Source organism: Nomascus leucogenys, chromosome 12 (genome assembly GCF_006542625.1).
Source record: "Nomascus leucogenys isolate Asia chromosome 12, Asia_NLE_v1, whole genome shotgun sequence".
NCBI lineage: Eukaryota > Metazoa > Chordata > Mammalia > Primates > Hylobatidae > Nomascus > Nomascus leucogenys.
In genome coordinates, this window is record NC_044392.1 from 7929046 (window position 1) to 7951457 (window position 22412).

The 22412-nt window shown below is 42.0% G+C and overlaps 1 protein-coding gene across 1 annotated transcript; it reads right to left on the minus strand.

Moving 5' to 3' along the window:
• Positions 1-213: 213 nt before the first annotated feature.
• On the minus strand, positions 214-21803 carry RRAGC (Ras related GTP binding C). The gene is made up of 7 exons (XM_003273306.3): positions 21447-21803; positions 18895-19098; positions 17721-17920; positions 14394-14508; positions 13627-13769; positions 7938-8086; positions 214-1717 (listed from the first exon to the last, which is right to left on the minus strand). The coding sequence occupies exons 1-7, from the start codon at positions 21681-21683 to the stop codon at positions 1566-1568; spliced, it is 1200 nt and encodes a 399-aa protein (XP_003273354.2). The 5' UTR covers positions 21684-21803; the 3' UTR covers positions 214-1565.
• Between the last annotated feature and the right edge of the window lie 609 nt (positions 21804-22412).

Sequence of the window (22412 nt, forward strand, 5' to 3'; positions counted from 1 at the left end):
TTTACTACCCTAGAGCAGAAATGGGCCAGGGGAGATACCTAGACACAAGGCCATGAAATTCCCACATTGGGATAGAACTTGAAGCTCTGACACATAAGAAACGTTAACCACAGGAAGTAGCAAAAGAAAAAGAAATGGATGAGAAAACGGCAAAGTGGGACAACCCAACATTCCGCCACCACCCTCCATACCTCAGGCAAGGAGAAACGCTGATTTTGGAGTAAATACATTTATTGATACCCATTTCATATATAGTTCAAGGAAATAATCTATAAATATAAAAAGCATTTTTCTTTTGGATATCACCATGGTCCATGTAAATACTCAACAGTCAGAATCATCTGCAGGAAGCACTCCAAGTCACACTGTTAGGTTTACAGACCTGAATATACATATTGCATTAAACAGTGGCACTTATGTACTCAAGTGGTCCAGTGGCTTTGGAAAATATGACTACTGGGCATGTGGAATAGAAACAATGTGTTAAGTTTAAATCAATGGAAAGGGCATCAACCATCAACAAAAGCAACAATTATGAATTAATATCCTAGGCAAAGAAAGTACCACAGTTGACACTTGGTGTCAGAATACTGGAGACAAAGTATGTAAAACAATGCCTGTTGCAGCACCACGTGCTCACTCCAACTCCCAGTGGACAGTCCCCCCAGTGCCTTAGGGTCACTCGTGGTCAACAAAATGCAATCAAGAAGCTCAATAGCTTAGAATAAAAGGTCTGTAGAGGCTGATATCAAGATTAAAGTAAGCTAAACATTTCAGTGACATAATGAGTTTCTCCCCTAGGAGGGGATTGTGGGAAAAACTTTTAATTCCCTTTGTTACACTGAGCATGATCATTTATGTAATGCAGAAGAAAGAACCCAGACATCTGGTACTCAGAACATAGGTGCAAAAATTTTCTTCCATTTCAAAGTTTTTTCAACACTTCCGAGGGAACTAATGCAACCACCGTTGAGCCTTGCTCTCCACCTAATGCAGCATAAAATTTTCTCTCATTTCTTCAATATAGGAATGTCTTGCTGCAGACTATGTGTCTTCTGAGTTAACAAGCAAATGCGTTTAAAAGGTCTTAGTTGTGCAATGTCCAAAACTGAAATCTGAGAGGCAGTGTTAGAACTTAAGCAAGGCAGAATTTTGAGAGTTTACTCAAATGAAAGCCTAAGTGAAGCATATAAAAATTCAGTCTTTTCTATTATTTTCAACTGGAATTGATGGCAACATTCCCTGGTAAGGATGGGTAACGTGTTATCTCCAGGTCCAAAATATCCCAACTACTTAAAGGGGACCCAAAAGTGGAGAAACACACACTTGAGTTCTGTGGTCTCCAGAATTTTTTTTTTTTTGCCATTTTCAAAAAAGAAATAGTAGCTTCAGTTGTACACCACCAGTTGAAGGGGTTTTCATCCAAATGAGAAACTCTACCCCTTGTCTCTAGTGGAACAGGCACCAGATTCCCACAAGCGGCAGCTCCCATGTCCTGTAGCACGTGGCATCCGACCCTGGAGTGACTAGTAAGCTGGCACAGAGCCCCGACGCTGGGATTCAGACTAGATGGCGTTTCGTGGCGTGCCATTGTGTGTCAGCGCTTTCAGGCTGGAGGCACTAGTCTGGTGACCACAGCTCCTGTGAGAAGTCACACCCACCTCAAAAACCTCATGAATAGCTTTTCGGAAACAGTGGAAGTTGTAGTCTATTAAACCTGCAGGAAGGAAAAAGAAAAGAATGCCTCCTGAATTGTCAATTGTGAAATTTGATATTTGGGTTTGCAGCCAAAAATAACTCGGATAAACACTGGTTGGAAATTCTTAAGCCTCCAAACTAGATAGCAACATCTTCAATCTTAAGAACAGCTGGTCATCGGTCAGGTGCGGTGGCTCACGCCTGTAATCCCAGCACTTTGGGAGGCTGAGGCAGGCAGATCACGAGGTCAGGAGATCAAGACCATCCTGGCTAACACAGTGAAACCCCGTCTCTACTAAAAATACAAAAAAAATTAGCCAGGCGTGGTGGCGGGTGCCTGTAGTCCCAGCTACTCGGGAGGCTGAGGCAAGAGAATGGCGTGAACCTGGGAGGTAAAGCCTGCAGTGAACCAAGATCGCGCCATTGCATTCCAGCCTGGGTGACAGAGCGAGACTCCATCTCAAAAAAAAAGAACAGCTGGTCATCATATATATCTACCATCACAAGGTTCTGCTAGAAAACAAATGCGACTGCGATTAGACCATCACCTTGGCCAAATTAATACCTCTGGCAGCCAAGTTTCAAATCACTCAATTCACATTCAAGAAAAGTAAAATATTCAAATACACTGTGTGGCCTGCTTGAACATAGTGTGATCTTTCAATCATTTATATTTGATTTGATGAAAGTCAGTAAATACTTATTGAACAGCACGATAGAGGGTACAATATGTCAAAGGAAACAGCAGATATGGTCCATGCCTTCCAGACAGGATATGCTAGCTGAGGCATAAAGCCAAAATACAAGAAACAAACCAAAACAATCTGGTGTCAAATTGACTACAACTGTGAAGGAAATCCAAAGAAAAAGCCAAGTGCAGGGCAAAGTCATCAACTGAAAACTTCAGGGACAAGAAAGAATTTGGGGAATACAGCCACGATTTAATTAGGCAGAAAAGGGGAACAAAATCACAAGAAAACTGCAGGGACCTGGCAATGAGAATACAGCACAGGTGGAAGACAGGAAAAAAAATGGCCTGACTGGAGAGTGGGACAGAGAACTCTTGGTAGGAAATACTAAGAATCAGGTCTGAATAAGTAGGTTACAGCCAGATTAAGGTGGACCTTCAGACTCAGAAAAGAAACAAACTATAAAAGACAAGTTTTGATCAATTCAACCACATTAAAACTTATTTCTGTGCCAAATGTAAAATAAAACAGACAATCAAGGAAATTTGAACACTGGCCAGATATTTGATGATATCATTAAGTCACTGTTAATTTTGTTGTTTATTGTTTTAAATAAAAAATTTTAATAAAAAACCACTACCTTTTAGAGATACCTACCGAAATCTGTAGAGACAAAATGATTTCATGTCAGGCCTTTGCTTCAAAATAATCCAGTAGGGAAAGTGGTATAAATATGAATCATAATTGGCTATAATTTTGATAACTACTGAATCTGGGCAATCGATTAAAAGGCTTTTATTATACTGTTTTCTCTACTTTTTTATATATTTGACAGTTTCCACCATAAAATTAAAAAGCTTAATAATCTATAATAACTGAGAAGCTCTCCAGGAAACATGATGGAAGTGTGTGGGAATGAGGGCTGGACCCAGGAGCTGAATGCATAGAGACTCTTCGTGCTGCTCCACCTTTGTGTACACCTGAAGATTTCCATAAACAAATTTTTTTTTTTTTTTTTTTTTTAGAGACAGGGTCTCACTCTGACACCCAGGCTGGAGTGCAGTGGTGCAATCATAGCTCACTGTAACCTCAAACTCCTGTGCTCAAGCGATCCTCCCGCCTCAGCCTCCTGAGTAGATAGGACTATAGGTGCAAGCCACCACACCCAACTAACTTTTTAATTTTTTGGTAGAGACAAGGTCTTGCTATCTTGCCCAAGCTGGTCTTGAACTCCTGAGCTCAAGCGTCCTCCCACCTCAGCCTTCCAAAGCACTGAGATTACAGGTGTGAGCCACCACACCCGGTCTAAAAAAAACTATTCTAAAGATTAAAATGGTTAGGAGCCAGGCACAAGTGATGCACACCTGTAATCCCAGCTATGTGAGAGGCTGAGGTGTGAAGACTGCTTGAGCTCAGGAGTTCAAGACCACCCTGAGCAACACAGCAAGACTCCCATCTCAAAATAAAAACACAAATAAAAAAATAAACTAACATAGGCTGGGTGCGGTGGCTCACGCCTGTAATCCCAGCACTTTGGGAGGCCGAGGCGGGCAGATCACGAGGTCAGGAGATTGAGACCATCCTGGCTAACACAGTGAAACCCCATCTCTACTAAAAATACAAAAAATTAGCTGGGCGTGGTGGCGGGCGCCTGTAATCCCAGCACTTTGGGAGACTGAGGCAGGCGGATCACGAGGTCAGGAGATCAAGACCATCCTGGCTAACACAGTGAAACCCTATCTCTACTAAAAATCCAAAAAATTAGCCAGGCGTGGTGGCGGGCGCCTGTAGTCCTAGCTACTCGGAGAGGCTGAGGCAGGAGAATGGCGTGAACCCGGGAGGCAGAGCTGGCAGTGAGCCGAGATCGCACCACTGCACTCCAGCTTGGGTGACAGAGCGAGACTCCATCTCAAAAACATAAATAAACTAATATAGAAAAAAATAAGGAACTGCTAAGAATCAGTGCAAAAAAAGATAAATATATATGGAACAGGTAAAATGTGAAAGAAGAAACCTGAATAGCCATGAAAAGGTACTTGCTCTAACCAGTAATTTAAAAAGTAAAAATGAGAATCAAGTAAGATACCCTTTCACACCTACCAGATTGACAATAATTAAACAGTCTAACAATACCAAGCGTTTTTAAGGATAAGAAGTGATAAGAACTTCCACAGACCAGTGCCAGCCAGGGGTGAAAATGGTAAAGTCACTTTGGAGAGCTGTTTGGCAATATCTTTATTAGTCAAAAGATATATGTACTCTATACATTCTACTCCTAAATGCATACCCTAGAGAAATTATCCACATGTGCAAAGGCAAACTTGTTCATGAGCATTTGTTACAGATTTGAAATTTTTAAAATAATCCAAATGTCCAGCAACAAGAAAATAAAATGTGGTTACAGTCAACCCATAGAATACTATATGGCAGTGAAAAGGAATGAACTAGAACTATGTGTCATCGATCTGAATAAATCTCAAAAATGAGAAAATAATCAAGTAAGTTGCAGAAGACTACTTATATTTTTATATCATTTATACAATACTCTATTAAGGATAGACATGAAGTGAAAAAATAAGAAAAATAAAATACATATAGCTCAAAGGAAGGGATTTCAATTGAGAAAAACACACAGAAAACTTCAGCTGGCCAGGCAGTTGGCTCTCATCTGTAATCCTGGCACTTTAGGAGGCTGAGGGAGGAGGATTGCTTGAGGCAACAAGTTCAAGACCAGTCTGGGCAAGAGAGAGAGATCCTATCTCTACAAAATATTTTAAAATTAGCCAGTATCCTGTAGCATGAGCCTATAGTCCCAGCTACTCAGGAGGCTGAGGTGGGAGGATCTCTTGAGCCCAGGAGTTTGAGGCTACAGTGAACTATGATCATGTTGGGGGAATGGAGTGAGATTCTGTCTCTAAAAAAAAAAAAAAAAAAAAAATTTTAACTGTATTTATCATTTTAGTTCTTAAGCTGAAAGGTGAAGATACATGTTTTGTTTTATGCAAAAATTTGTGTATATCTGAACTATTCCATTAAAAACTCAGGTAGGCCGGGCGCGGTGGCTCACTCCTGTAATCCCAGCACTTTGGGAGGCCGAGGTGGGCGGATCACGAGGTCAGGAGATTGAGACCATCCTGGCTAACACAGTGAAACCCTGCCTCTACTAAAAATACAAAAAATTAGCCGGGCATGCTGGCGGGCGCCTGTAGTCCCAGCTACTCGGAGGCTGACGCAGGAGAATGGTGTGAACCTGGGAGGCAGAGCTTGCAGTCAGCCGAGCTTGCGCCACTGCACTCCAGCCTGGGCAACACAGTGAGACTCTGTCTCAAAAAAAAAAAAAAAAAAAAAACTCAGGTAGAAGAGGAAGGACTTGTTGCAGTAAGTAACAGAGCTACTGTAGATCCTTGAGTAGTTAAACAATATAAAATAAATTTTCTGAAAACTAATTTGCCTTTGGGATAAAAGATGACACATACTACACCCTCCACATATATGTCAACTACATGAATATTATCAAGTAAGAGACTACTGCAGCACCACTGGCCTGAAGCAATGAGAACCTGGAGTAGAATCACTGACAGTGAAAATGGAAAGGAAACCCAAGAAACAGTTCCAAGAAACAAATGATCAGATTTGGTGAAAATTCAATATAAACAACAAAGAAGAATAGAAAAAGGAGATCACGAAATCTCCTCTGTGAACCAATCTGCAAGGGCCCCTTCGGCAATCACACCACACAATTACCTAACTACAAGATATCTACGCTTGGAGAGAAGAAACTCGCATAACTAGTCACAGAAGTATGACAGCCACGAGAGTCGCAAAACAGGGGAAATACTCATCAACCAATGATTGACGTGACGTTGAAGGTAACATTCACAATATTTAAGAGAGAATGTCTTACTAATAGCTCCAAACATGGGACGAGATCATGAGACCAAGTCGTAGCTGGAGATGTGAATTTTTTAATCACATAGAGAAGATTAATCGAAGCCATGTATTTGATGAGCTGACCTAGAAAATAAGCAAGCAGGAAGACTTGGCTCTGACAAACAGGACTGAGAAAAAGAAAAAAACAGAAGAAACAGGAGAGGTGGTCGGGAAAACAAACACAAAATATCCCAAGAATTCAGCTTCAGAGAAGCAAAGAGAGAAGAAAGTTTTCAGAAAGGAGGGACTGCCAAGATCACGTGCTTAGAAGGTTGAAAAGCCTGCAGAGTAAGAAAAGGCCACTGAATGCAGCAAAGAGGTAACCTGGTAACTTCTGAAAGTCTAGTTTCTATCATCAGAGTGAACAGGCAACCTACAGAATGGGAGAATATTTTTACAATCTACCCATCTGACAAAGGGCTAATATCCAGAATCTACAAGGAACTTAAACAAATTTACAAGAAAAATACTACCCCATCAAAAAGTGGGCAAAGGATATGAACAGCCACTTCTCAAAAGAAGACATTTATGCAGCCAACAAATATATGAAAAAAAGTCATCATCACTGGTCATTAGAGAAATCCAAATCGAAACCACAATGAGATACCATCTCATGCCAGTTAGAATGGCGATTATTAAAAAGCCAGGAAACAACAGATGCTGGAGAGGATGTGGAGAAATAGGAACACTTTTACACTGTTGGTAGCAGTGTAAATTATTTCAACCATTGTGGAAGACAGTGTGGCGATTCCTCAGGGATCTAGAACCAGAAATACCATTGGACTCAGCAATCCTGTTACTGAGTATATACCCAAAGGATTATAAACCATTCTACTATAAAGACGCACGCACATGTATGTTTATTGCAGCACTCTTCACAACAGCAAAGACTTGGAACCAACCCAAATGCCCATCAATAATAGACTGGATAAAGAAAATGTGGCATATATACATCATGGAATACTATGCAGCCATAAAAAAGGATGAGTTCATGTCCTTTGCAGGGACATGGATGAAGCTGGAAACCATCATTCTCAGCAAACTAACACAGGAACAAAAAACCAAATACTGCATGTTCTCACTCATAAGTGGGGAGCTGAACAATGAGAACACATGGACACAGGAAGGGGGACATCACACACCAGGGCCTGTCAGGGGGTGGGTGGCTGGGGGAGGGATAACATTAGGAGAAATACCTAATGTAGATGATGGGTTGATGAGTGCAGCGAACCACCATGGCACATATATACCTATGTAGCAAACCTGTGTGTTGTGCACATGTATCCCAGAACTTAAAGCATAAGCAATAAATAAATAAAAGTCTAGTTTCAGTAGACTTGTTCAGATGGAAGCCAAACTGCATTCAATTAAACAGGTAATGAAAGCATTTGAATGCAGAAAGGCTAGAATTAAAATCTTGATTTAAAATGAAAGATCAAAAAAAGAAAAGAGAAAGTCTGGACTATACATGGAAGGAAAGGGACAAAAGCAGTTTGAGTTTCTTTTTTTTCTAATAGCCATGTGTCTAACACTGCAATTATTATTTTCTCTTGTTTTCAAAGACCTGAGAAGTTATGGCAAAGAAATTAACATAAAAACAGCTTTTTAAAATGCTATTACCTTTTCGTTCAAAGCTTTCTTCCCTTAGAATGCAGACCAGTGCCAAAAATTTAGTCACCTCCTTTAAATAAAGGACAGTTGTATTATTCAGCTTGATAATTGCCATAGATTCTTTGTCATAAGCACTTCCACTTCCATCTTCCTTTAACCTATTTTAAAAGAAAGTACTATTCATTACAGGTTTCCCATCTAGGCATCTGCCACATTTAATTTGCACAATGACATCACCCAGTTTCCCAAACATCTCTGGGAAAGAATACTGGCTTAAATATATTGGGAGAGAGTGTTGTTAAGGTGTAGTGTTCCTAAACACAGAATTTCAGAGATTCCTATTAAAAACAACAACTCCATACACATCCTTTAATATAGATAATCAGACATGTGGAGAAAAAGGTGCAAACATATGTATATCTTAACCAGGGAAATGACAACATTACCAACATCTCACCGGTGGGGCTACTCACCCCCTAGACTGTGCTCTGTAAACCCAGCTGAGGTGTCTCCTCTCTTTACTGTCCTCAGGTCACAGGGACCCTCTGGGACCTGCCGCCTCACTTAGATGAGCTCCTTCGAGGCATATTCTATATGCCAGGTCAATCACATTTTCACAGAAAACATATTTTTTGCTTCCTCACAAAAGCAAGAAAATACTTAGACTAAACAAGAACAGTCTCAGCTAGAGACTAGCAGGGACTATGTTGAAATCAACAACTTTTAAAAAGAGATACGGACTCAGAATCTTTTCTGATGTACTTGCCTATAAAAATCTAAAGTTTATCTAGCTATTGCTAGGAATTAAGAGTTATCAAAAACGCTTTTTTAAAAGTATTTGCCTTCAAAAACAAAAAAGGTGAGGGAAATATACTAAAAAGAAAATGTCAGCTGGGCGCAATGGCTCAAGCTTGTAATCCCAGCACTTTGGGAGGTTGAGGCGGGCCAATTGTCTGAGGTCAGGAGTTCAAGGCCAGCCTGGCCAACATGGTGAAACCTCATCTCTACTAAAAAATAAAAAAAAAACATTAGCCAGGCATGGTGGCTCACACCTGTAGTCCCAGCTACTTGGGAGGCTAAGGCAGGAGAATCACTTGAACCCAAGAGGCGGAGGTTGCAGTGAGCCGAGACTGTGCCACTGCACTCCAGCCTGGGTGACACAGCAAGACTCTGTCTCAGGAAAAAAAAGAAAAAAGGAAAAGAAAATGTCAGGAGTAATTGGTAATTTTCTTTGGCAGTAAAACAATGTATCTTTTTTCTCCTATTTTCACTTTTCTATATTTTCCATGCAGTTTTTAATGAATAGGGGTGAGGTTTATTTTTTAAACTATTCCGAGCCTTACAATTTGTGTTCTCATATGGTAGCATAAGCATAATGTCAAAAAAAATTTGGGATCTGGCATGGTGGGTCATGCCTGTAATCCCAGCACTTTGGAAGGCTGAGGAGGGAGGAATACTTGAGCTCTGGAATTTGAGACCAGCCTAGGCAACACAAGCACACACACACACACACACACACACACACACACACACACACACAATTTTAAGGTGACAGAAATAACACTAAAAGAGTTGTTAGTGGTTGACTTGAGTAGTGGCTCTTTACTCCTATTTTCGTTTCTCTATATTTTCCGTGTATTTTTTCTTCATGAAGTGGGGGCTTATTTTTACCATTCTGAACCTTGCAGTTTACTTTCTCATACATTTCTTTGATCCTCACAACAACCCTAAGGACACGAATTATTACTATAGCCCTATTTAACCACATTATGTCCTTTCTGCAACAAGCGAAAGTAAACTACATAAATACAAAGAGGACTATGCCCATTGAAAAGATACAGAGGCCAGGCACATGGCGTACACCTGTAATCCCAACACTTTGGGAGGCCAAGGAGGATCACTTTGGCCCTGGAGTTCAAAACCGGTCTGGGCAACAAAGTCAGACTCCATCTCTACAAAAATATCCAAAAGTTAGCCAGGTGTGGTGGCACACGCCTGTGCTCCCGGCTACACAGGAGGCTGAAGGAGGACAGCTTGAGCCCAGGAGGTCGAGGCCGCAGTGAGCTGTGTTCACTACTGCACTCCAGCTTGGGCAACAGAGACCCTACCTCAAAAAAAAAAAAAAAAAAAAAGGTAGGAACTGAAGTTCATTAAAAATGAAGTGATCTCCTGGCAAAGTCAGGACTCAAACTTAGGGTTTTTAACTCAATTCCATGCAGTTTCCAGCACCTTAACTAATATAAAGTTAATTTGGGAAGACAGAATGGAGGGGAAGTTGGTGTCATTTGCTTTTAAGAGTATAGAAGAAAACTACTTCCTTCTAACTGGAGAAGAGGAAGTTGTAAGTGCTACATGTTCTCAGCTTATGGTTAAGATGCGCCATGTAGATCATTTTCTGTGCCACACGGAAAGTGAGAACAAGAACTAACTCTGACAACAGGTTCCAACATAGACAACCCTGAAGAGTACCCACAGCCAGCAACTGTAAGAAACTATAAAGCTCCTAATGTCAAGCCAGCATATGATCTTGAATCACACACTAACATGAGAAAGAAATAAGAAAGGCACATTCTATTCAAAGTCTGGAGATTAGAGTGACTTGATTTGGCTGTGATTAATAAAATTAAGAATAAAAATATGTTAATGACCTTAAAATGCTTGCTCAGAATTTGTAAAGCATAAGATCTGCTTTCTACATTTATCTGTTTTAACAGTTTTTAAGACTATTAGGAAAATATGTTTATCTGAATCTTAATCAAAATAATGCCAAGGTAGGCCAAGAGTGGTGGCTCATGCCTGTAATCCCAGCACTTTGGGAGACCAAGACGGGAATACTGCTTGAGGCCAGGAGTTCGATGCCAGCCTGGGTAACACTATGAGACCCTGTCTCTACAAAAAATTAAAATTAAAAAAACAAAAAAGGCCAACTGCAATGGTTCATACTTGCAACCCCAGCACTTTGGGAGACCGAGACAGAAGAATCACTTGAGTCCAGGAATTCAAGACCAGCCTGGGCAACATAGTGAGACCCCATCTCTACGAAAATCAAAAATCAGCCAGGCATGATGGCACATGCCTGTAGTCAGGAGGATCACTTGAGCCTGGGAGGCTGAGGCTGCAATGAGCCATCATTGTGCCACTACACTTCAGCCTTAGTGACAGACCATGTCTCCAAAAAAAAAAAAAAAAGAAAAAAAAAAAGTTAGCTGGGTATGGTGTGGTGTGTGGCTGTAGTCCCAGCTACTCAGGAGGCTGAGGTGGGAGGATCACTTGAGTCCAGGAGATTGAGGCTGCAGTAACCCGTGGCTGGAGTGCAGTGATGCAATCATAGCTCACTGCAGCCTGGAACTCCTGGGATCAAGCAATTCTCCTGCCTCATCCTCCTGCTTAATCCCCCAAATTTAGCTAGGACTACAGGTGGACACTACCACACCCAGCTAATATAATGTACTTTATTATGTACAAGGTATTTTAAAATGTATTGGCTGGGAGCGGTGGCTCACGCCTGTAATCCCAGCACTTTGGGAGGCCAAGGCAGGTGGATTACCTGACGCCAGGAGTTCGAGACCAGCCTGGCCAACATGGTAAAACCCTGTCTCTACTAAAAATACAAAATCAGCCAGGCATGGTGGTGCACCCCTGTAATACCAGCTACTCGGGAGGCTGAGGCAGGAGAACTGCTTGAATCCGGGAGGCAGAGGTTGCAGTGAGCTGAGATCACACCACTGCACTCCAGCCTGGGTGACAAGAGTGAGACTCTGTCTCAAAAAAATAAATAAATAAAATAAATAAAATGTATCTAACATTGAAAATAAATTTTACAGTTAAATTTGATTTTTGTATTATAAAAAAGTTGGTTTATGAAATTTTGATTTGTTTTAAAAAAAAAAGCAAATGTTCTACTCATCCATTGTTTAAATTAGAAGTGGGAAATACGAAACTTACCTAAAATATATAATAAACTGACAATATCTCATTTTGATTATGTAAAGAATTAAAACAAGCCGGGCATGGTGGCTCATGCCTGTAATCCCAGCGCTTTGGGAGGCCAAGGCTGGTGGATCACGAGGTCAGGAGTTCGAGACTAGCCTGGCCAACATGGCGAAACCCTATCTCTACCAAAAATATAAAAAATTAGCCAGGTATGGTAGCAGGCACCTATAATCCCAGCTACTCGGGAGGCTGACGCAGGAGAATAGTTTGAACCCAGGAGGCAGAGACTGCAGTGAGCTGAGATCTCACCATTGCACTCCAGTCTGGGCAACAGAGCGAGACTCTTTTTCTAAAAAAAAAAAAAAAAAAAAAAAAAGGGTCGGGCGCAGTGGCTCACACCTGTAATCCTAGCACTTTGGGAGGCCGAGACAGGCGGATCACAAGGTCAGGAGATCGAGACCATCCTGGTTAACATGGTGAAATCCCATCTCCACTAAAAATACAAAAAATTAGGCAGGCATTGTGGTGGGCACCTGTAGTCCCAGCTACTCCAGAGGCTGAGGCAGGAGAATGGCGTGAACCTGGGAGGTGGAGCTTGCAGTGTGCCAAGATCGCACCACCACACTCCAGCCTGGGCGACAGAGCGAGACTCCGTTTAATAAATAAATAAATAACAAAAGTGAGCATATAATCACAAAAGTTAAAGGAATAGACAGACAGATATAGAATAGGTAAGACAAATGTACTCTCCTACTCAGAGGCAGCTGGAGAAAGACACTGAAAAATTAAGCAAAAGACCAAAATGAAGGGCAGAGTCAGAGGTGAAAGAGATATTTAGACTAGATGGAGCAGAGAGAAGACACAGAAAGTAGAAAGCAAAGATAATGCTAAAACATCTGAAAAGCAACTTGAGAGTGCTGATGTTAATACACCAGGGGAATCTAGGAAGTCAGAGGGTGCAGAGAATGTTATTAACTCTTTTTTGGTTGTTTTTTTTTTGGTAAGGCTGAGGTCTATGTTGCCCAGACTGGTCTCCCAACTCCTGGCCTCAAGCGATCCTCTCACCCCAGCCTTCCAAACATCTGGGATTATGGGCGCAAGCCACCACACCTAGCCATTATCAGCTTTTGAAAAGCCAGTAATTCTCCAAAGTTTTCACTAGTCCTCTGGCCTATTCTACAAAATCACTTGCTGGCTGGCTTTCATAAATTTCTATATGGGGTTTGGCAAATTTACATAAAGGAAGAGCTCAAATTTTAGAGATTTATTTTGGAAACTTGTATATATGGGTCAGATTTTTATAAGTTCTTCCAATATCCAAAATTCTAATTACTTTCTTTGCTCTCTGAAAGATTAAGAATCCCTAATTCCACAAAGCCTGAGGTTAAATCAGGAACCAGAACTTACTTTGTTATTCAGACCATTTTAAATAAATTAATCTAGTTTTTCAATCTAGCTAAGTTCCAGTAGTGAGAAGACACAGTGCAACCCTCCCCCATCCCCACAACAGCGGGAGAAACTTGCAGTGATAAACAAGTCCAGTTCTAGTCACGCTTTCCAACTTTTCTTAGCCATTCTCTGAAGGAGTAAGACCCAGCAGCCCACTTCCAGAGAAATCATGCTCCAAGTTAAAGCACCATGGTCAGAACAATCCCAGTTCATGTAGTACTACTTGCCAGAGGCCTCAGAAATTAGTCTTCTGGACAAATCAAGTTAATAGTTTCCCGCCTGTCTGAGATAGTGCAGGAATATATACATAACTTACCCATATATACAAGACACATCAATTACAACATCAATCATGTCACAGCAAAGTTCGTAAGATTGCATATCCACAGGGGAACTGTCTGTTGCAATGTAGATTTTGCTGACAACATCAAAGAGAAAAGCTTTTTCAATACCTGAATTCTTGGAAAAACAAATGGGAAACTGTTCAGTATTTTTTAAGAATCACAATTTACAACTTATCGAAGATCTTGAATTATTGAATAACATCCAAGGTCATTTTTCATTATATAACCCAATACCAACAAACAAATAGCACTTGCTTGAGAGACTCTTCTATTATCCAAAGAATGAAAGAGGAATTATTTCTCTACTCTGATTTACTGACATAATTTCCTAAGTCAAATCTTCTTCTTCTTCCTCTTTACTCAAATGAATTATTTTCTAAGACATCACAAAAAATTTAACAAGAATCTCTAAAAATCAAGCAATGCTACATTTTCAATAATCCTCTTATTAATATAAACCATCTCTGATTTGAATCGCCTTGCTAACAAGAAAGGTGTTATGTGGCAATTTACAAACCATAAAAGAATTACATGTTGACATCAACCTCTATTTAAGAATTCAGAAAATAACTCGAATAATATTTTATGTTATCATTTATTTTACATGTTAAGTGGGTCATTAGTCTTTGTACTTGATACAGATTAATTCAAGACTTTTTTGGAAAATTTGAAAACACAAATATATTCACAAAAATGGAATCAGAAGCTGCAGTGAATTAAATATAAATTGCTCACTTACTGATATAAAGATATTTAATAGGTTTTCCAAGGTCGGCAGTTGTGGAATGAGTTTCTGCACCACCTTACTAAAGGCTTCAAATATTGAATGGTCATAGATACTAGTCAGATAAAAGCTGAAAAACACAACATAGCTTGATTAATTTGAAAAATACCTTATGTTCTATGACAACTATTATAATACATAAAATTTCAAGTTTCTTAACATTTGATTTCAGTGAGTTCAATAAAGCCTCTTTATCTTGTCTACCATGCCCATCACTCAAGATGACAAATACACTTTCCCACCTGGCTTCATCTCTTTACTGCATTTACACAGGGGGCAACTGAAGTAGTACTGAGAAAAGGATTTTCAGGTACATAAACTCCAATATTCACCGAAGTCTTTGCAATCTGATCCAAAAAGCTTTTTTTAAGCACATAACTGAGACCAAAAATAAGACTAAAAACCGAGAAAGCTAGAAGAGTTATGTGACATTTATTAAATAAGAACATAATTCAGGTTTCTACTAAAATGTCACCTCAAAAAGTTCTTTCCAGACCAGCCTACCTAAAAAAGCACTCTTGTACCCAAGGCTTTCAACCCCTTTCCCCTAATTTGTTTTTCTTCACACTATTGGTAAGCACTTAAAACGATACTATACATTCATTTTGGTGCTTTTGAGCTGTGTCACTGAAAATGTTAAGTTCCAGGGAAAAAAGACTTTGTCAGTCTTGCTCCTAGCAGCAAGCTCACTTCCCTGAACAGTAGTCATAAGTATCTGCTGAACAAACAAATGAATACAACTCGTGTTTAGAATTTATGTAAAGAGCACATTAAAGAGGATGGGAGTCAGGACTCTACAGAGAATGGAGGAATCTGCAGGAGTCTGGAGGCCTAAAAGGACTTACGGTGGAGAAGTAACACATGTAGATTCAATAAAGCATGTATTTGAGAGGGAAGCCTTTAACAATTTAAACACTGTCAACAATTCTATCTGCTTTATAACTCAGGGAGTATAATCTTCATGATATAGTCACATCCACCACACATTTATACGTATATATATTATAACATCAGAGACACAGAACTTTATAGGTAATTTAAAGATACTTTCAGCTGGGCGCGGTGGCTCACGCCTGTAATCCCAGCACTTTGGGAGGCCAAGGCAGGTGGACCACTTGAGGTCGGGAGTTCGAGATCAGCCGGACCAACATGGAGAAACTCTGTCTCTACTAAAAATACAAAAAATTAGCTGGGCGCGGTGGCGCATGCCTGTAATCCCAGCTACTTGGGAGGCTGAGGCAGGAGAATCGCTTGAACCATGGAGGCAGAGGTTGCGGTGAGCCGAGATGGCATCATTGCACTCCAGCCTGGGCAACAAGAGTGAAACTCCATCTCAAAAAAAAAAAAAAAAAATACTTTAAAGGAGCTGACCTAAGAACCTAATCTAGCAAGACAGGAGTTTAATCTAGATGTAAGAGCACTGGAACAGGTAAGGCCAAGATGACCCTACAGATACTAAGGAGAAAGGAATATTTTAGTGTTTCCTGTAGGCCAAAAGGTGAGCAAAGAAAGAATGTCCTGCACCTTTGAGGCTTGAGGTAGATGGGGACAGGGAGAACCTGCAAGTCACAGGGCATTTTAGTAAGCTGAGTTTCTAGAAACTGCATATGAAAAGGAGCTTCATCTGCTAGTACTAAATAAAAGTCTTTTTTTTTTTTTTTTTTGAGATGGAGTCTTGCTCTGTCACCCAGGCTGGAGTCCAGTGGCACGATCTTGGCTCACTGCAACCTCCACCTCCTGGGTTCAAGCGATTCTCCTCCCTCAGCCTCCCGAGTAGCTGGGACTACAGGCACACACCACAATGCCCGGCTAATTTTTTGTATTTTTAGTAGAGACGGAGTTTTGCCATGTTGGCCAGGCTGGTCTCAAACTCCTGGTCTCAAGTGATCTGCCCACCTCGGCCTCCCAAAGTGCTGGGATTATAGGCATGAGCCACTATGCCTGGCCTAAATAAAAGCTTGATGCAACATTCTACTGAAGTTAACAAGGTCTAGGACCCTACATGGTACCGAGGAAAGGGATGGCATGTACCACTGGGGTGGGATGCCTGGAAAGGAACACAGACATGGAGTAAAGAGAATCAGAAGGATACCCATGGAGCACTGGGGAACACAGGACAAGAACGGCTCAAAATCCAGGTAAAAACTATTAGCAGTGGATTCCCAAAAAAATAAGACTGAATTTTTATGGAGAGCCACTTTTATTTTCTCCTACAAACATTGCTGAATTTTTATTTTTTTAACATGAATTACTTTCAAATTTTTTAGAAATTTAATCCAGGCAAACTAGAGGTCAATGAGACTTTTCTACATGGTTTCCTAGAAGAATAACTGAAAGACCTTGGAGCCTGAGACCCAGAGAATTTTAGGGGGAGGCATAGCAGTTAGTTTGAGCCCATAAAGAAGTCACAACAATACAACAGGGACAGAGAAATAACTTGCTGTCTCTCTCCCCTTCTCCCTCTTTAAGCTACTTCTATCATCAAGAGAACATTTTCTTGGGTACTTTTTAATACTCATTTCTACCTATATCACCAAATAAAATAAGATGTACAAAAATATTCCTCATACACTTTTAGAATGCAAATACACAAATCAATCCTATCTAGTAGGTATTATTTAATAATAATTTCTTAACAGTAGTTACAAACCAATACTCCTCTAAATTTAATAGCAGCCTTATGCACATTTATAAGATAAACCCTCCTAAGCCAAACTTTATAGAGTTTCATAAAAGTATAAAGTGTTTTAAAAGCTAAGATATATTACAGTCAGTCCAGGGGGGAGGTGGAAGGGAACCAGCAGGAAAAATAAAAATAAAAAACAAAAAGAGTCAGTCCAGATTTGAAAGTGCACTCTCTGTATAAGGCTGTTCCTACTGAGAAAGATACTGTCTAAGACTCAAGCTAAAGACTTCTACAACAAATGTGACAGATTCACTTCACGGAAGCAAGGCGGGGAAAAGTAATGAAACAAGAGGAAGGAGTCCCAGCGCAGATTTATGCCATGAAGAAACAGCCTGACTCCAGTCTCCTGAGATGAATTTGGAAAAGCACCAATGGAAACACTTCACATGACTTCAATCTCCAGGAAAACACAAAAAGTGGGTAATTTCTCAGTATCAGGCTCCCCAGACAGCCTGGAATTCAACAACGAGATCAAAAACATAAAAGACGTGGAAAGGGCACACAGGTAGCAGAAAGCTATGGTGTTTGTAATGACAGAGATGGGAATACATTTACACATTGTTCAGGGCTTTCATACCAAACACACATGTTGTTACCTAAGATGGAGTTTTTCTAGCCCAGCATCTGCAAGGTCATCATTGGCCCTTTGATGAATGTCCCTCTGTGTTTCTATTTTGTGATCATCAGACAGACCATCAACTTTGTGAATAAAAACCTCAAAATTCATGTCTGGGTTAACTTTGTAGGCTTTAGAAACAGTAATGTGAAGTCTTGTTAAAGCCTCCATGTAGTCATCCTGTAAGTCAGAACAAAATATTTTTTAAAAGAAATCTTACAAAAGTCAAGTAATGAGTTAAAGCCTCAAACCACCTCTGTCCCCAACCACAGAAAAATACTATCCTAATTATCATCAATATTCAAACATTCAAATATATTAACTATACTACTAAATAACTCTTCAATTGTCTCAAGATAAAAAAATTCAATTACCAAGTTAATGCTTGTAATTTTTAATATTAATTTAAGAAAGGAAAAATGAACATTTTTTCCCAACATAATTTTTTTAAGTAATCCCAGCTCTGCCATTTTATCCAGTGTGTCACTTTAAGCAAGTTGCTTAAACTCTGATCTCAGTTTACTCATCTGTAAGATCAGAATTACAATACCTACCTAACAATATTGTGAAGATTAAATTAATTAGATCGCATATGTGAAGGCACCCTCTGTGGAGCCTATCCCTCAGACAGCATTCTTAACTAATGCTTAAGCTTATAAAAAGTAAGCTTCTTAAAGGATAGGGACTTGCCCCATTCATCTCACTGGCTGCCACATGCTAGGCCCTCCATAAATGCTTGTTAAGCTAAACTCAATTTTGACAATTAAGTAAACTACTCACTCTAGTATCTACTGACTCAGTTCTCATATTCCTCTTCATGTTATGGGATGGGATCTTTTCAGGGAACGACATCACTATTATTATAAAATATAGCAACATCTACCACTAACCAATAAAAGTGGAAAGCCAATGTTAGCTGCTCATGAACTAGGACTCAAGGATGTAAACCATATCTCCTAATCATCTTGATATTCTGCACCTGCACAATGGCAGGTCTGCTCCCAAAGCACTCTGCAACTGCATCTCTTACACTGTTAGGGAATCTACTGTCAAAGAGATAAGCTGCAAGCACACGACGAAGAAGATAAACAACTTTCCTTTGTTTCTACATCTTTTTCCCACCAGGAAAGAGGAGTAAACACATTACTGACTACCTGTGCGTCAATGACGTATATCAATGCTCCTGTTCCCCTGAAGATCATCTCATAGTCAAAGGTTGGGTCAAAAAAGTCCATTTGCCCAGGAAAGTCCCATATCTGGAAATTCACAAAGGAGCTATTGGAAATATCATCCTTATAAATCTTGTTGGTACTTTCCAAAAAGAGGGTCTCGTTGGGTGACATCTTATGAAACACCACCTGTTAAAAGAAAACAGGCAATTTTATGACTATTAAACTTCAGAATTTAAATTTCAAATTCCACCCTGATTTAACATTTAAACATTTAATCTCATAACAAAAAAAAAATTTTGAAAAGTAGGAACTGAATGGTGAATCCATTAGTATCCACTATCCCTTTATTTTTGACAAAAGAAGACACCAAATTAATTTCAATTAAATCTATTTTGGAGCTAAATCTTTTCTCCTATGTTCTATGCACCATACTCAGTACTAATAGTAGCAATCTCTATCACCTCCATTAGTTTTTCTGGGGGAAAGCTAACATTAATTCTATCAGAATCTGCTTTACGATTATGAAAGCCTTACAGCTAAAGCTTAAGAAGTCTGGTTTATTCAAAAATTACTTGAATGCCTACCTCAGGCTCTGAGGAGTAATTAAAAAAGTGAAACAGACTGGACTCTGCCCTCACTGACTTTGCAGTCTAAGAAGGGCAGTGCCTATACCAAGTAGAAAGTGAAAACGTCCAGGGGGAGGCCACGGGGACTGACAGGGAAAAGATAGCTCCCATGAGAAAAGAAACGTAAAGGCAATTGTTAAGAATCACAATAATCGGCCCGGGTGCAGTGACTCACGCCTTCAATCCCAGCACTTCAGGAGGCCGAGGCGAGCGGATCACTTGAGGTCAGGAGTTCGAGACCAGCCCGACCAATATGGTGAAACCCTGTCTCCACTAAAAATACCAAAATTAGTCGGGCGTGGTGGTGCACGCCTGTAGTCCCAGCTACTCGGGAAGCTGAGGCAGGAGAATCGCTTGAACCCAGGAGGTGGAGGCTGCAGTGAGTGGAGATCACACCACTGCCCTCCAGCCTGGGCAACGAGCAAGACTCCGTAACAAAAAAAAAAAAAAAGAATCACAATAATCACAACCTACACAGTTCTAACATAAAACTACTTTGCCCCTAACTTACTTTCTAGAAGAGAAAAGTGAACATTTACTCTCAAGGTTTTCTCAGTAACAAATGTGAATAACTAAAATTAGTTTATTAAAAACCTACAGTCAATGTACCCAAGTTTTGCTGTAGAGGTGAAAATCAAGGTAAATAAAACACAGTACTCCAGCAAATCTGGAAGAACGCTGCTTTTTAAAAAGATCCCATCTACAAAATATCACAGATTCAGAAAGAAAAAAAAAATCACAGATTTATTTTGGATAGGCCTTTGCAACAGAGTGGAGAGGTGAAAAGACCAGGTGCCTGCTGATACTAGTTTTATTACCGGCTCACTCCTAGTATAATGGGTTTGGCTGATGGAGGAAGTCAACCTTGCCTCTATTTAACCCTTACTAAACAGTGTAGGCCGGCGTGGTGGTTCACGCCTGTAATCCCAGCACTTTGGGAGGCCAAGGCGGCCGATCACTTGAGGTCAGCAGTTCGAGATGACCCTGGCCAACATGGTGAAACCCCGTCTCTACTAAAAATACGATAATTAGCCGGGCGTGGTGGCACGCGCCTGTAATCCCAGCTATTCGGGAGGCTGAGGCGGGAGAATCGCTTGAACCCGGGAGGTGGAGGCTGCAGTGAGCCGAGATTGCGCCACTGCATTCTCCAGCCTGGGCGACGGAGCGAGAGACTCTGTCTCAAAAACATAAACAAACAAACAAACGTGTACAGCCCTCCATTTGTTCATGAAAGCCCAAAAGTGAAAACAGACTAGGTCTGCAAAATATTCTCAAAGTCTCAGATATTCTCAATATCTCAAAATATTCTCAAAGTCCCCCCTACAGGGGGAACATCACCAGTAATTACATTCACCAGGCCACAACTACTAAAATGGGTGCAATCTCACTACCCAATTCCCAGTAATGCTACAGCGAAGTCTCCTTCACATCAGTAGCGAGAATTACAACGCCCAGTGTCTTAGTCACAACTCTTTCTGACGCTACTCCCTGGGGCTCTGCTGGGAATCCCGGCACATTCAGGTCACCTGAAGTGAGAACAAATCAAAACGGGCCAAGGGAGGGAGTCCACGAAGTTCTCCAAGTGAGAACTGGAGAGTATGTCTCAGTTTCGTAAATGACACAGGAGCAGGGTCCCAGGGGGCGGAGGTCTTGGGCGGTGCCACCGGGCACCTGCCTCCCTGCAACCAGTTTCGCCTTCAGCGCTCCACTTGGCCTCAGCTGACTTGGGCGTGGACGCAGAGGTCGGGGTCCCAGCGCGGGCCGCGCCTGTGCGCTCGCAAGAGTGGAAGAGAAAGTGCGGAGGGACGGAGCGCAGACGGGCCCCGGCCGCTGCCCTCCCGGGCGTCCCCGCTACCGGACACCTGAACCCCGGGGAGAGGGCGGGGGACCGGGCGCAGCCCCGCTCACCTTCTGGATGGAGGACTTGCCGCTGCGCCGGAGTCCCATGAGCAGAATCCTCGGCTTGGAGCTGTCAGCGCCCCCCGGGCCACAGCCTCCGCCTGCCCCTGCCCCAACCCCGCCGCCCGCCGCCGCCGCCTCCTCTTCCTCCTCCTCCACGCCGTAGCCGAAGTCCTTTGGAAACGAATCGGCCGCGCCGTAACTGCCGGCGAGGGGCGTCTCCTCCGCCCCGTACTGCAGGGACATGGTGCTGGAGCCGCCGCCGCCCGCGCCCTGACAGGCCAGGCCAGGCCGAGCCAGGCCGCCGCCTCCCCAGTCCGCCTCCGCCGCCGCCGCCGCCGCCGCCGCCGCCCCCGGCAGCCGCCACCGTCCGGCCCGCCCCCCAGAGCCCGGCTCTCATAGGCCCCAAGCCTAAATCCAGCCGCTCATTGGCCGTCCGAGCTGCCACTCGAGAGCAGCAGGGTAGGTGGTGCCCCGTCACGTGCCGGAATCACCTGACTCAGAGCCGCGGCGGGGGGAGGAGGAGTCACGAGGAGGGCTGCCTGGCCGCGCCTCTTGCCCCGGCTCGGGCCCTCAGCCCTCGGCCCCGGCCCGCATGCACCGCTGTCTGCACCGCTCCCCTGCCTTCTTCCGGGCTCCCAGAGCACCGCTATGGAGATGCTCTCCCGGCATTTGAGGGAAGAATTGATTGTCCTCATCTTGCAACTGTACTTGCCCAACTGATATTTATTGATGCCTGCAGTGTCTTGGGTGCCTACCAAGGGGCACAGAACTGGATCCGACTCGGACCCTGCCTGCCCTCAGGTTGCTTGAAGATGAACAGAGAGATCGGACCTCTGCGTAAGTAACCTCGCTACGAAATATTATGTGGGAAGGTCACGGATAAATAATGCTCGGGAGTTGAATGAGAAAGCGTCTGAGCAGATCTAGGTGGATGGATAGATTGGGATGTGCAAAGGTATGGGGGAGCCAGCC

Coding starts and splice junctions, on each gene's coding strand:
- RRAGC (XM_003273306.3), bottom strand. CDS start 21,683: ATGTCCCTGCAGTACGGGGCGGAGGAGACGCCCCTCGCCGGCAGTTAC. Junction 13,770..14,393: donor TATTAAATATCTTTATATCA/GTAAGTGAGCAA, acceptor TGTTTTTCCAAG/AATTCAGGTATTGAAAAAGC. Junction 1,718..7,937: donor AGAAAGCTTTGAACGAAAAG/GTAATAGCATTT, acceptor TCCTTCCTGCAG/GTTTAATAGACTACAACTTC.